Here is a 12,659-nt window from a genome sequence, read left to right on the forward strand (position 1 = left end):
GCAAAAAATACTCAAGTAAAAGTAATAAAATTATTAAAAATTCCATGCAGATTTTGAGGTCTTATAAACCATCAAATGATTTAGATAAAGATTTGCGTTGAATTTTGTTCAATAAAAACAATTAAATCGATGTTTTTTTTAATTTGTATATCTTTATTTGCTCAAATTATGAACGTGTTAAAAATAAACCCCCAGACTTTTCAGCAGGTCTCAGACAATTATAAAAATAGTTTTACTTTTCAGTCCTGTTCAAAACATAATGGAGTAGAAAGTACAGATACTGCTCTGAAATGTAGTGAAGTAAAAATAAAATGTACTTGAGTAAAGCACAGATACCTAAAATTTATGCTTTACGACTTTTACTGCTGTTACTTTCCACCACTGCAGATGTCCATTACTATAATCAAGCAACACATGATTCTTAGATTAAATGTATTCTCCAAAGATAATAATAAAATGTCTTATTTGGGTTTTGTCTTATGGTTTTCATTTGAACAGAACTATATTTTGTTTTTTCAGGTTCTGATTTAGACGTGTCAGATTCAGAGGATCAGCAAAATGGAGACAAACACAGGTACCTGCCCTCGTGGCCATGAAACATCATTTTAGACAGTTTTACCACCATGAGGATCCCCAGACGCACTTACATATTTGGTAATATTGTGATGAAATAGCATGATGAAATCTTTACTAGTCACTCAATGATTTCCATTTGTATCTGCCCGTCTTATCTGTTAGCTCTGTTTGTGTCAGTGAGGTGATGTGGAAACTGGAAAAAACACACAAAAAGCCTCTGGCCATGAGAGATTTAGTAATGTTCTTGCAATTACAGGATTTTGTATGAATCAAACATAATCCACAGTAGCTTGTTAAATCCTGCCATTATAAAGAGTTAGAGTAAGAGGAGCCACAGTAGTTCAGTTGGTAAAGCCCACTGGTTCAAAGGTTGGCGGTTTGATTCCTACATAAAACATTATTGGTTGACCTACATGTTGGCAGTGCGATTCCAGCTTGCACAGATGAACGCTGTTGTTGTGTCCTTGGACAACACACTTAACCCATCCCACCTCTAGAGTCTGTGTACACTGGTGTATGAATGTGTGAGTGAATGGGTGAATGGTTTCTTGATGTAAAGCGCTTTGAGTGTGGAAAAAATTTGACCATTTATGATAGCGAAAGACAAAGTTTAAATCTGTCAACTGGACAAATCGTTGTAGATTCTTCAGTTCTGGTCAGATTACTGGTGGACACTGCCTTATATCTGTCTGAAGGGAGGAGCTAAATACACTGAAACTGTAAACAGCTATCGTCTCTAGTTTCAGACTTAATGACCCTATTCAACCTGTAATTGCCCTTCTATTGTTCTCCTTGTTTCTCTGCTTGGGTGTTTGCTTTGGGTCTGAGGATGGAATCATAGATCTGTGAGAGACAATAGTTGTTTACAGTTTCAGTGTAGTTAGCTCTTCCCTTCAGATAGATATGAGGCAGTGTCCACCAGTAATCTGATCAGAACTGAAGAAGTGGCTTGATGAGCCGCAAAACGTCTTCACTCCTACAAGTTTTTGTCCAGTTGACAGATTTAAACTTTGTCTTTCACTATGGATCAGACCTGGGCGACTGAGAGATTTCACACCATTTACCATAGCATTTGAGTAAAATTATGTAGACGTTATACCTTTAAACATGACATACTTTGAACTACTTTTCATATTTAAAACTAAGAAAAAATTACTTTAGCTAGCTTTAAAAAACACACATTCAAACCCATTGTAACACAGCCCATCCACAGTGCTGATGTAAACAGTGTGTCAGTTCTCGTCAGGTTAATTAGTCCTGACTAGCTGCTCCGTCTAATCCTCCTTCCTCTGTCCCATGCACCAATGGAGTGAGCTGACGTCAGCCTCACCCCTCCCCCACCCCCCTTCCCCTGTCCCGCGCCTGTGTCCGACCCTTTGTGCCAGCTCGGTTGCCGCGGCAGCAGCAGTGTGCGGACGGCGCTCGTATGAAGCGTCGCCCCGAGCCCCTCAGAGCCGACCACAACCTACTGGCCCCCGACACGCGCTTCTTGTGAGTAATCGGCCATTCTTTCACTCAACAACGTTTATTTTATGTTTGTGTGTAACTTAAACCAGTCGCATTCAACAGGTGTATCAACTGTCTGCCGTCCGCATGACAGACGCTGTTTCTATTGTATCTAATATGAGACTTTATGGTCCTGTCCTGTCTTCATATATTAGGCCTATATTATTATGATATTATTGTAAAAGCAGTTCTAACATTATTTTCATCTTGTAAATTAACACTAAAATTAAAAACTTAACTCTACTACTAAGGAATATGGTTGATTTGATCTCAATTTCAATACCACAATGAGAATTTTGAATGAAAACTCTCTTTTTTAATAATATAATAATTTAATAGGCTTATTGTAAATAGTATTTTTTTATGTTAGCGTGTGGTCATTCTATCATTTTTCTTAGTATTGATACATATTCAGACTTGTTCAAATGAGTATTTAGTTTTGATACAGGCTTTAGTATACAGTACATTAGTATCCGTTTTTTGATATGGCCCGAACTATTCTTTTTAATAAGATAATATTAATCTGAAAGTCATACGCGTTGTTTTCAGATAAATAATTTCTTCTTGATTTGAAAGACTTTGAGAGCACCCACAGAGGATCTTTCCCTATTCAAAAGATAGAATATTTTGACCAAGGACCATAGCTTGAAACCTATGAACACAACTCTTGGGGCTTCGTTTGACTTACAGTCAAATGAATGAATGCTCCTGCATGTTCCTATATCAAAATAAAGTCTCATTTGCGTATTATTCACAGTAGTTGAACATTTAGGTCTAATTGCGTCCCAAGAGTAAAGTTGCACATGGGGACATCACACGCTGTCACATGTGCTTCAGTGTGGAGAGCCGTCATGTTTTATCTGCTGCTTCCTGTCATACTGTGGCATTGGCAACAACACGTCCAGCTAGGCCTGTCACTATAGTTGTTACATCAGCTTATCCTTATATATTTTGGGGCGCAATATTTAACAACTTTTTCATCGCAAAATTGGAGAGATTTTTGTTATTTTTGTTGTAATACACTAATATTTTAGGTGTAGAGGGTTGAATAAGTCACTTCTATGGCTAGTTATTTCTTAATTCGGCTGCAGCTCATGTCTTTAAATGATCCAGTCTATTTAAAAATGTAAAATGTCTATGTAAAAATGTTTCAGTATTATTGTTTATCGCAGTATGTCTCTATAGCCAGTGCCGGTCCAAGCTTTCAGGAGGCCCTAAGCAAAATTTGCCCCGCCACTTTACAGACACTTGGGATAGACTTGATAATTCACAGCTCAAATCATGGCACACAGCTGTACTCATGTCCACTAACTGAGTTTTATTACCAACATCAAATAGAAATACTAAGGTGATAAATCAAATCTAAGAACACCAGTAGCCACGAGAACAGCATTAGTCTTCCCCATATTTTTTCTGGGTTTTTTTTAATCAGTTTTAATGTTATCCAGTTGGGTAAGTGCAATGCAACATTTTTCAGCTCTCTTTAGGGGCCTCTTGTAGCCTTGGGCCCCTATGCAGCTACTTAGTCCCCTTATTGTGTAGAGCCGGCCCTGTCTATAGCATTATATCTTACTTCAAAATTTGTTATCGTGACTGGCTCATATCCAGCCAGGTTTAAAGAAATGTAATGAAATTGTGTAATGAAATAATGTTAATATTATTATTTTTAAAGGTGCACAATGTGGAGGGTCCGTCACCTGCTCGTATCCATGGAGACGCTATTGCTTTATGTTGTTTCGTAGTATAGCTATAGTACTGAGTATGAAGATGTCCCCCCTCACAGTAAGAAGCCATGTTGTTGAGGTGCTTCTTCAGCAATTAACACATCTATGAATAAATGAAAACAAGATAGACATGTTTAATGCTATACTGTGGAACATGTCAGGCAAAGCAACATCTCCATGGAGACAAGCAGAAAAGTAATTTATACAAGCAAAAAGCGTATTTAGGAGGTGATCTGCCCCATGTCCAAAGTCATGCGTGTTAAGAGAATTGTGGAGTCAAGTTTTGACTCCATATGTGAAAAAGCAAAACGTTTAGAGGTGTCGGTATACAACACATGAAACATATACCCTTTTTTACAGGCGATAAGTCGCTCTGGATTATAAGTCGCACCAACCAAAAAATGCAGAATAATGAAAAAAAAAAAAACATATGTAAGTCGCATTTTTTGGGGAAATTTATTTTACAAAATCTGAGACTAAGAACAGACATTTTATCTTTAAAGGCAAGTTATAATAATAACAATAAAATAGAGAACAACAGGGGAGAGAACAACCGTGTAGTAGATACTGGTACACAAGTCTAGAGTGCCCTCCTGCAGTTGTCAGTGTGACAGTAACCAAGAAGTGAAATTATATATTTTAATAATTTCACACATAAGTCGCACTCCCTGTACAAACTATGAAAAAAGTGCAACTTATAGTCCAGAAAATACAGTTCTCATACTTGAATTTATGTGGTTTTATATAATTTACTGTATTTTTATTTGTTTCCCACAGGCCGGGGGTCAGGTACTGTGCCGTCTCCCAGATAAACTCTCTGCCCGCCCATCTTAACAACCCCCCTCACACCCAAACACCCGGCCGGTCCACGAGACGGCGCCCAGAATCCTCCCCAAACCGCCGTCTGCGCTTCGAAGATGAAACGGAGAGGGAGGCGGAGTCACGTTACCAGGAGCGACAGAAGAAAAGGGCGGGGCATCGAGGGCAAGACATCCTGGTATCCAAACCAGATGTGTCGCAATACGTCAACGGCCGACACAAAGCTATAGGTGACGGCCAGTACACGGGTCATCTAGGGGTCAACCTGCAGCTGCACCCCACCCCACCAGTTTACAACCAAAGCCAAAGTTTGTATCCAAACCCACCTGCGAGGCCAGTCATTAGTCTACGCACAGAACCTATCAAAGAGACCTACATTGGCGTGGTTACGTACAACGATAGTGATGGAGGAGAAGCAAGGGAGCAGGGGGTCAGAAGGAGAACCAATCACGCAAAACAAAATGAACTCCATAAACAAGCCACGCCCAGATCGGACTTGCCTATCAACCCGTACGCCCCCGAGCAAACTGTTGTTTCGAATACATCTAAAGTCTACTGTCCTCCTTCTCCTCTCACGTCACTCCCAGCGGCTTCACACAACGGCAAACACAATGAGACACGGACAGAGAGAAAACACAAAAAAAGCAAAGCCAAAGAACAGAAGTGCCAGAACAAGACTGAGGACCACACGGAGCAGAGGGTATCAGAAGAAGACAACCCACGGAAAGAGCTCCAAACTCAGGGAGATTTAAGAGTGGGTGAGGGGAGCGAGGAGGTCGAGTTTTCCAAATCTTCCCCATCAACAGGTCTGTAACTGTAATGTGTCAATCAATGTTATAAATGGCCCATATTATGCTGTTGTCGGATCTATGTTCTAATGTTGTTTCCTCATCACAAACAGACCTGGAGTTGTGTTTTTTTTGTTTCATTCACACACGTTTAACACACAAACCCTATATATTTAGATTGAGTTCTTCCACCTTGTGATGTCATGTGGTAATACAGGAAGTGCTCCGCTGTGTTTTTAAACTCCATACACCTTCACCTGGATCTTTACTGAACTAAAGGTAAAATGTAGCTGTAAACTTGAAAACTACCACTTCATGACATCACAAGGTGGAACAGAGCATTTTGAGCTTTGAGATGTAGACAGACTAATAATAAAGTGTTACTCAAACATGTGTGAATGAAACAAAACACAACTCTGTTTTTGAGGAGGTAACAACATTATAACATGGCTTAAAGTTCACAAGAGTCAATTTATCATCATTTATCTTTAACAGCAAAATGCCTACTGACTTCTGTAGCATTCCTCTTTCTTTTGTGCTCATGTTATTACTGTTTCTCACACAGGGGATCAACAAACAGCATCTAAATCCAACGGAACCAAAAGATCAAAACAGCCAATGAGAGCGGAGCATCACTCTCCTCTTGAGCCGTGAGTGTTTGAAACCAAAGATTGTGTTTGCAAAGTTTATTTATGCTTTAAAGCTCATTATGAAGCGTTAATATTGGGTTATCAAATACTCAAAGTCTTATATGAGCACTTCCAGCCATTATATATTTTTATATAGCGCTTTTCCACCTTCAAGGCACTCAAACTCAGAAACTCTACTAACTGAGCTACTGTCGCCGAAGTACTAGTCTTTAAGTATTTAGGTCCTTCTCAGAAATATCATCTGAAGTTAAGGCAAGGCAAGTTTATTTGTATAGCACAATTAGTACACAAAGTAATTCAAGTGCTTTACAGAATAAAAAATACAATACAAACAAATCAAAACATAAATAATGATAAAAAAATGTACATTAAAAGAGAAGAGTGCGGAAAAAACGTTGAATCATAAGCACAGTTACATATATTTGAGTAGTACCCTCCTTTATACCATATCTTAATGAAATACTGTAAATAAATCCATAGTTTTTCATTGGTTTCTCCCTTTGTCTCAGGGTGGAGGGCTCTCGTCTCTCTCTTCGCCGTCTCTTCTCCTCTGTTCGGTTGGGGCGCAGTCGGAGCAGCAGTCTGGACAGGACCAGCTCAAGGCCGAGCTCTCCTGCGCCCCCTTCAGGTCACACAAAGCCCCAAGGCCTCCTGAAGAAAACACCGTCTGTTCAGTCCCTTACCATGGTGCGTAGAAACATATTTCAAAGGTTAAACTGACTTGGTGAGTTGCTTGATTAGCTCTAATAATACAGGAGTCAATTTTGTATAATAGAGGCCCTTTAAATTATCCTCCAGAAAATAAACATTCTGCGTGATGATCAAGCTAGTTATTCATTTACACTGCCTGGCCAAAAAAAAAGTCAGCACCTTGATTTAACTAAGCAAATAGGTAGGGTTTGCTGCAGTTGGTCAGGTCTAGGTTCAGCAACAATCTGTGCTCAAAGAATGAGGTCAGCAGGTTATTCCATCAATGGATTTTTTCTTCCCTGATGGCACAGGCATATTCCAAGATGACAATGCCAGGATTCATCGGGCTCAAATTGTGAAAGAGTGGTTCAGGAGCATGAGACATCATTTTCACACATGGATTGTCCACCACAGAGTCCAGACCTTAACCCCATTGAGAATCTTAGGGATGTGCTGGAGAAGACTTTGTGCAGCGGTCACACTCGACCATCATCAATGCAACATCTTGGTGAAAAATTAATGCAACACTGGATGGAAATAAATTTTGTGACATTGCAGAAGCGAAATCGAAACAATGACATAGTGAATGCGTGCGTAATCAAAGCTAAAGGCGGTCCAACCAAATATTAGAGTGTGTTTTTGGTGGCGACTTTTTTTTGGTCAGGCAGTGTATTTACTTTTCTTATTTCATTGTATTGCAGGGGTCACCTTTTTTAAAGCTAAGGAAGTCTGCCTCTGTTCAGAACTTTGTGTCGGAGCAGAAAAAGAAAGATCGCTCTGAAAACTACAAACCTGGAGCTCAAAGGTATAGCTTGTACTTCCTGGTCTTGGTCTGGTTGAGTCCCTGTATGTGACCCGTGTTGTGCCCACAGCGCCCTGCACCGGTGCCTCAGTGTGGAGGATGTGAGCTGCCCGAGCTCCGTGCGCTCTGTCGGACGCATTCTCCAGGTTTACACTGATGGGACTTTGCTTCTGGAGCTCAGTCGACCCAAGAGCCAAACCTACGGCTTTATTATCAGCAGAGGGAAAGGACGGGCTGACTCAGGTATCACTGTATTTACCTGTGTCTCTTATATTATAAACGTTCTGTAATGTGATGTCAGCGGTCAGTATTACAGTATAGCGGTTATGTAATGTGTTCTGTAGGTGTGTACGTGGAGGACATATTGGACAGCAGCACTGAAAAGCTGTATGCCGGCCTGTTGTCTGTGGGAGATGAGATCCTGGAGGTGAATGAGGAGAAAGTGGCCTGCCTCAGTCTGGACCAGGTGACCGAGCTTCTGAGCCACAGCAGCAGTGTGAGAGTGCGAGTGCTGCGGCAGAGGAAGCCTCCCCCACGGTGATGGGGCCAAGAACACTCCTGACTGCAGCCTTTAGCGCTAGAGCTTCAGCTGCAGACAACCTGTGCTTTTCAAAGTCACTTTGCTGTTTACTTTTAATATATAATAATTTATTTGCCTGTCACAAAGTTGTCTTGCATCATAATACTGGTTTACATCAGCCTACGCAGTATTTTTATTTACCTGTTATGTATTTATAATGATTATTTATAACTCAGCTGTGTCTTAATAAAGACATTGTTTTGTTTTGAGATACTCAATTCAGCTTTGGTCTTTCATCAAAGTTATATTATCGTCTTATTTGATTTTAGTTTTACATCTTTGTGCAGATCATAACTGCATTTCTGGGGTTTGAACAGAGGACTCATATTTTAGACATTTTTCCCAGGACTTTTATTGATCACTGATCAATAACAAAGCTTCAGTTCTTTCTTTTCAACATTTGTCGACAGAAAAAAATAAAGTGTTATCCTGAACAGAATGAGTATGATTACAGTTTAGTGGTTCATAACATGACAGATATGTGAAGGTTCACATTGGTTAACATATTTTATAAAACAAATATAACAGACAAAAGTTTAGTTAACAGGGTTAATGGTACAGTGGGAAGTTTTAAGTAAAACTAACCCTAACTCTAGTCAGAACAGTAATGAACTCTGGTACATAAATGAGATGTTAACATGGTTTACATCACATGAAGTGTCCAATATGTTCAGAAAATAAAACATGAAATCACACTAACGACACTCTTAGTCCTGCTCATCCTTATGTAAATCATCAATACAGTTTATGAAAGTTTTCTTAACACAAACACTGGTTTAAAAACATTTAAAATGTCATTTTATCACGAGGTAAATCCTTTTACCATGTTTTATGCTGCTTTTATGCAGTAACACTCCACTGAAGCGAGAAAAGTATAAATATTACACATTATTACAGTCATTATTTTTCTTGGTATTAGGGCTGAATAACGAGCCGACACTGATTCAAATGAAAATTGTCCAAAAAACAAAAACTATGACATATCTTGAAAACTTGGAAATTTGCCCTGTGTACCGTGTGTGAAACAGGACCATGCATATCCGCTACAACTGAAACACTACAGACTGAAACTAACAGAAATAATCAAAGCATTTACAGCCAAACAATAACAGGAAGTATGGCTTTCAATAATATTAGCTCAGCAGCAGAGAAAGCCGTCATCCATTTCCATCACAGCAGTAGAAATTCAGTCAGTAAATGCAAATAAAATAAAATGTAAACAGAAAAGATCTTAGTGTTGTAGAATCTTTGCAAATTTTTCCAAAAACTAACTAATAATTAGAACCAAAAATGCAATTCGCTAAAGAAAGAAAATTGGGTTTTACTGGTTAGCTCAACTTAAAACACAATTTTTTGTTTAATAATAAGAAAAAAGAGTTTTGAGTGAACGCCAAAAGACCCAAAGTGCCTTTACATTTTATCAAAAAAGCAGGTCATCCAGTGCAGTCCAGTCGTCCAGTCACAATAACTTCACCTGCTTCAGTGTTCAATTTGAACCATTATTACTTAGAGAAAAACAGCTGCACCATGATAACTTCATATGCAAAAAAAAAAAACAGAATTAAACCAGGACTGAACAAGGTTTAGCCAAAAGTGAGAGACAAATTATGACTTTTAAATGTGAAATGATTGCATAATTTAAAAAGTATCACTCTAGTCATACACTGGAAGGAGATTAAACATGCTTGACAAGACCATTATAAAAAAGATTTAAAAAAAGAGAGACGGAGCTGAAAGTGATTGTGCCGAGGCAAAGGTAAATCCAACAGTTTGCAGCCGATGTGTAGGAGTGTATAAGCTAGTTATTTACCTGTCTATAACAACAGAGGTGATATCAGTCTCCTCATTATTATTATTATTATTATTTCATCATTTTCTCAAATAGTTTTAAACAGCCATCTTCATCGACTAAACAAGATCATTTCACAGTATGATCACCAGGCTCCGCAACACGACGCAGATATTTTAAAATGGTTGAAGACGACCGGGTCACATAAAGTTGGAGTGTAGAGAGAGGATTAAGACATGTTTGTGATCTGAATACCATCCATCAATCAAAGGACCGCAAAGAGAATGATGATGACGAAGAGGATCCCCAGCAGAACACCGATAGCGCACCACTGTCTGCGATCTAAAGAGACATAGCGAGTTAGGGAAGGTTTGAGAAGTTATGGTTTGTGAATGTGTTAGCTACAGGCTCATTACCGCTGGTCATGTGGGAGACTTTAGCCAGTTTCTTCATAACATTGTCAAGTCTGGATTGAGTGTTGTCCATCTCGTGACCGAAATCATCCAGCATCCTGAGAACAGAAGAGGCGGTAGTGAGACAGGGGACTGAAATAGAGCCATGTGTATGTAGCAGTATTATAAATAATGTAAGCTTACACAGCCTGTTCATCGAGCTCCATGCCAATGCGCTCAGACATGTTCTTTAACACTCCAATAGTACCAGACACAAGCTCCAGCTGCTCGTCCTGTTGTCCTGCAATCAGCTGATACACAAACAGTTTGTCTTCAAACAATTGTGTTACAGCCAATAGTCCAAAGTTCTACAAATAGTTCTACATTAGTCCAAAGTAGCATTTCTACAAAAATGAATATCACAGTAATATTGATCCTAATAAAAAAAAACAACAACATATATATACACGTCAAACTCATGTCCACATCTGAAGTGTAAATATACCTGTTGCTGGGTCTGCTGTTCCTCAATAAACTGAGAGTTAGCGTTCTGTAGCTGCCGATCCAAGCGGCTGTATTTATCAGGCCCTGGTTGCCAGATAGGACCCTGAGCACCTCGTTCTCCAAGCAAAGCCTTTAAATAACATCACAATTAATACCATGTGAGAAAAAACTATTAATTGTGAGCGCAATATGTTCTCACCTGTTTATTTGTTTTGTCCAGTGAGACAGCAGCAGGACTAGACATCTGCTCCTTCATTTCCTGAAGAAAAGCAGCAAAAGTGAAGCCTTTGCTGACCAAATAACCAGACTGAATAGAAAGGGAGACAAATTCTTACAGTACCTTTACAGTTTGTCTGGTGTTAGTGATAAAGGCTTTTCTCTTGGACAGCTCAGCTGCATCCAAATTAAACTTCTTTGGGTTTGACTCCACAATACGTTCACAAGTCAAGAACAGTAACTCAGCACCACAAAGCCTTCAGTGAATGTAATCACAGCCGAACAGTAACAAACAGTTGACACCAACATTATTAAAGGATATTGATAGTCTCATCCAGGTCTTCCAGATCCCACTCAATGGAGCGCAGGCTATTCCTCAGCTCGTTTGTGGTCCAGTCCATCTCTTCCTTCGATGCTCCTCCTCCTTCCTGCAAGAGCTCGCTCCATCTCTGGTGCAGGCTCTGCGCCGCATTCACTGCCTTCTGCACCTCCCTAAACACGTGTGATTAAACATATGTGATCAAACACATGAGACACAAACCATCAAATAAAATCAGACAGTTAGTTGAAAAAAGACTTTTGGTCGAGTGAGTCTGTTAGAGGAGGTTTGATATTCAAATTATAAATAAGTATAAGTCAGTTAAAAGTTATAGTATGTTTGAGTATTTAGTTTAAATCATTTTAATATCAGATAGTATTTGAGTATCCTTTCTTTTTTTACTTTTTGGCAACACTTACTCAGACCCATAGAAATCTGGACAGATCCATGTTTATGTCCCTTTAAACCTGATTAGCCCTGGTGCCATGTGTGTCTGCTAAAGGACTGCTCACTGCAGCAGACTCACTGTTCACACACATAAACATTTAAACAATTTACGTTGTATGTTGTTATTCTGCGTAATTTCGTCGTTGTAACAAATGATCAAATGCGCTTCAGATATTTGGACTGAAGTGCTAGCTCCAGGGTTAGCATCCCATTAGCGTAAACCGTTAGCTCTGTTCAGTGTTGTTCTTACCCTTTGACGACGAAAAACGGATCCTCCATCGACATCGTGCTTCAGTCAGACTGAGGCTTCAAACATCAGAGGATCTGGTCATTTATGGACGGAAACACCTAGTGTTTCAGTTAAAACGGAGCTCTGTGTGCCTCCTGAGCCGCTGTCCGCTTTGTTTACATGCAGCAGAGGCAGCGGCTTCCGCAGCGGAAACCAGCCCGTGACGTCATTACGGTGGGTGGTGAGACGTCATTGAGGTGGGCGCGTGGAGTGGGCGCGTGGTTTGGTTCTGGAGTAGGAGATTTTACAGTGACGCAAAGACTTATGTAAATAAAATATGTGTCATAAATTAATCTGTTAGAATAACTGCTCCAGCCACTGTCTTATTCCACAAACTTAAATAATTTCAAACTTAAATTATTTCATATTCTCGTGGTCAAGGTAGACAGACTAGAAGAGTGTTTCTCAAACTGTGGTGTCACTGCTGGTGCGTGAGGTCCTCTGCTGTTCCTGTATCTTTTTTTCCCCATCTTAAAACGCTTCTGATTTTGTATGGTGTTTACTTTGTGATGGTTCGACCTGTGGTTCTCCAGCAGGTGGCGCAATTACTCTGGGCGCCTTGAGGTTC

General features: G+C 39.7%; 2 protein-coding genes across 2 annotated transcripts; one reads left to right on the forward strand and one right to left on the reverse strand.

The window, feature by feature from the left end:
• The first annotated feature begins 1,925 nt into the window (after nt 1–1,925).
• LOC117369844 (uncharacterized protein KIAA1614-like) lies at nt 1,926–8,351 on the forward strand. Its single transcript, XM_033965189.2, has 7 exons — nt 1,926–2,067; nt 4,584–5,431; nt 5,979–6,063; nt 6,573–6,750; nt 7,455–7,558; nt 7,626–7,798; nt 7,900–8,351. Exons 1-7 carry the CDS (start codon nt 2,003–2,005, stop codon nt 8,094–8,096), a joined length of 1,650 nt encoding a protein of 549 aa, XP_033821080.1. The 5' UTR covers nt 1,926–2,002; the 3' UTR covers nt 8,097–8,351.
• Nucleotides 8,352–8,466: 115 nt separating this feature from the next.
• Nucleotides 8,467–12,246, reverse strand: stx6 (syntaxin 6). Its single transcript, XM_033964920.2, has 8 exons — nt 12,053–12,246; nt 11,359–11,528; nt 11,161–11,255; nt 11,020–11,079; nt 10,822–10,950; nt 10,521–10,627; nt 10,341–10,435; nt 8,467–10,266 (listed from the first exon to the last, which is right to left on the reverse strand). The coding sequence occupies exons 1-8, from the start codon at nt 12,085–12,087 to the stop codon at nt 10,190–10,192; spliced, it is 768 nt and encodes a 255-aa protein (XP_033820811.1). The 5' UTR covers nt 12,088–12,246; the 3' UTR covers nt 8,467–10,189.
• Nucleotides 12,247–12,659: the final 413 nt, after the last annotated feature.

Source organism: Periophthalmus magnuspinnatus, chromosome 4 (assembly GCF_009829125.3).
Source record: "Periophthalmus magnuspinnatus isolate fPerMag1 chromosome 4, fPerMag1.2.pri, whole genome shotgun sequence".
In the NCBI taxonomy this organism is placed as follows: Eukaryota; Metazoa; Chordata; class Actinopteri; order Gobiiformes; family Gobiidae; genus Periophthalmus; species Periophthalmus magnuspinnatus.

Coding starts and splice junctions, on each gene's coding strand:
- LOC117369844 (XM_033965189.2), top strand. CDS start 2,003: ATGAAGCGTCGCCCCGAGCCCCTCAGAGCCGACCACAACCTACTGGCC. Junction 7,559..7,625: donor TACAAACCTGGAGCTCAAAG/GTATAGCTTGTA, acceptor TTGTGCCCACAG/CGCCCTGCACCGGTGCCTCA. Junction 7,799..7,899: donor GAAAGGACGGGCTGACTCAG/GTATCACTGTAT, acceptor TGTGTTCTGTAG/GTGTGTACGTGGAGGACATA.
- stx6 (XM_033964920.2), bottom strand. CDS start 12,087: ATGTCGATGGAGGATCCGTTTTTCGTCGTCAAAGG. Junction 10,951..11,019: donor TGGACAAAACAAATAAACAG/GTGAGAACATAT, acceptor TGTTATTTAAAG/GCTTTGCTTGGAGAACGAGG. Junction 10,436..10,520: donor GAGCTCGATGAACAGGCTGT/GTAAGCTTACAT, acceptor TTCTGTTCTCAG/GATGCTGGATGATTTCGGTC.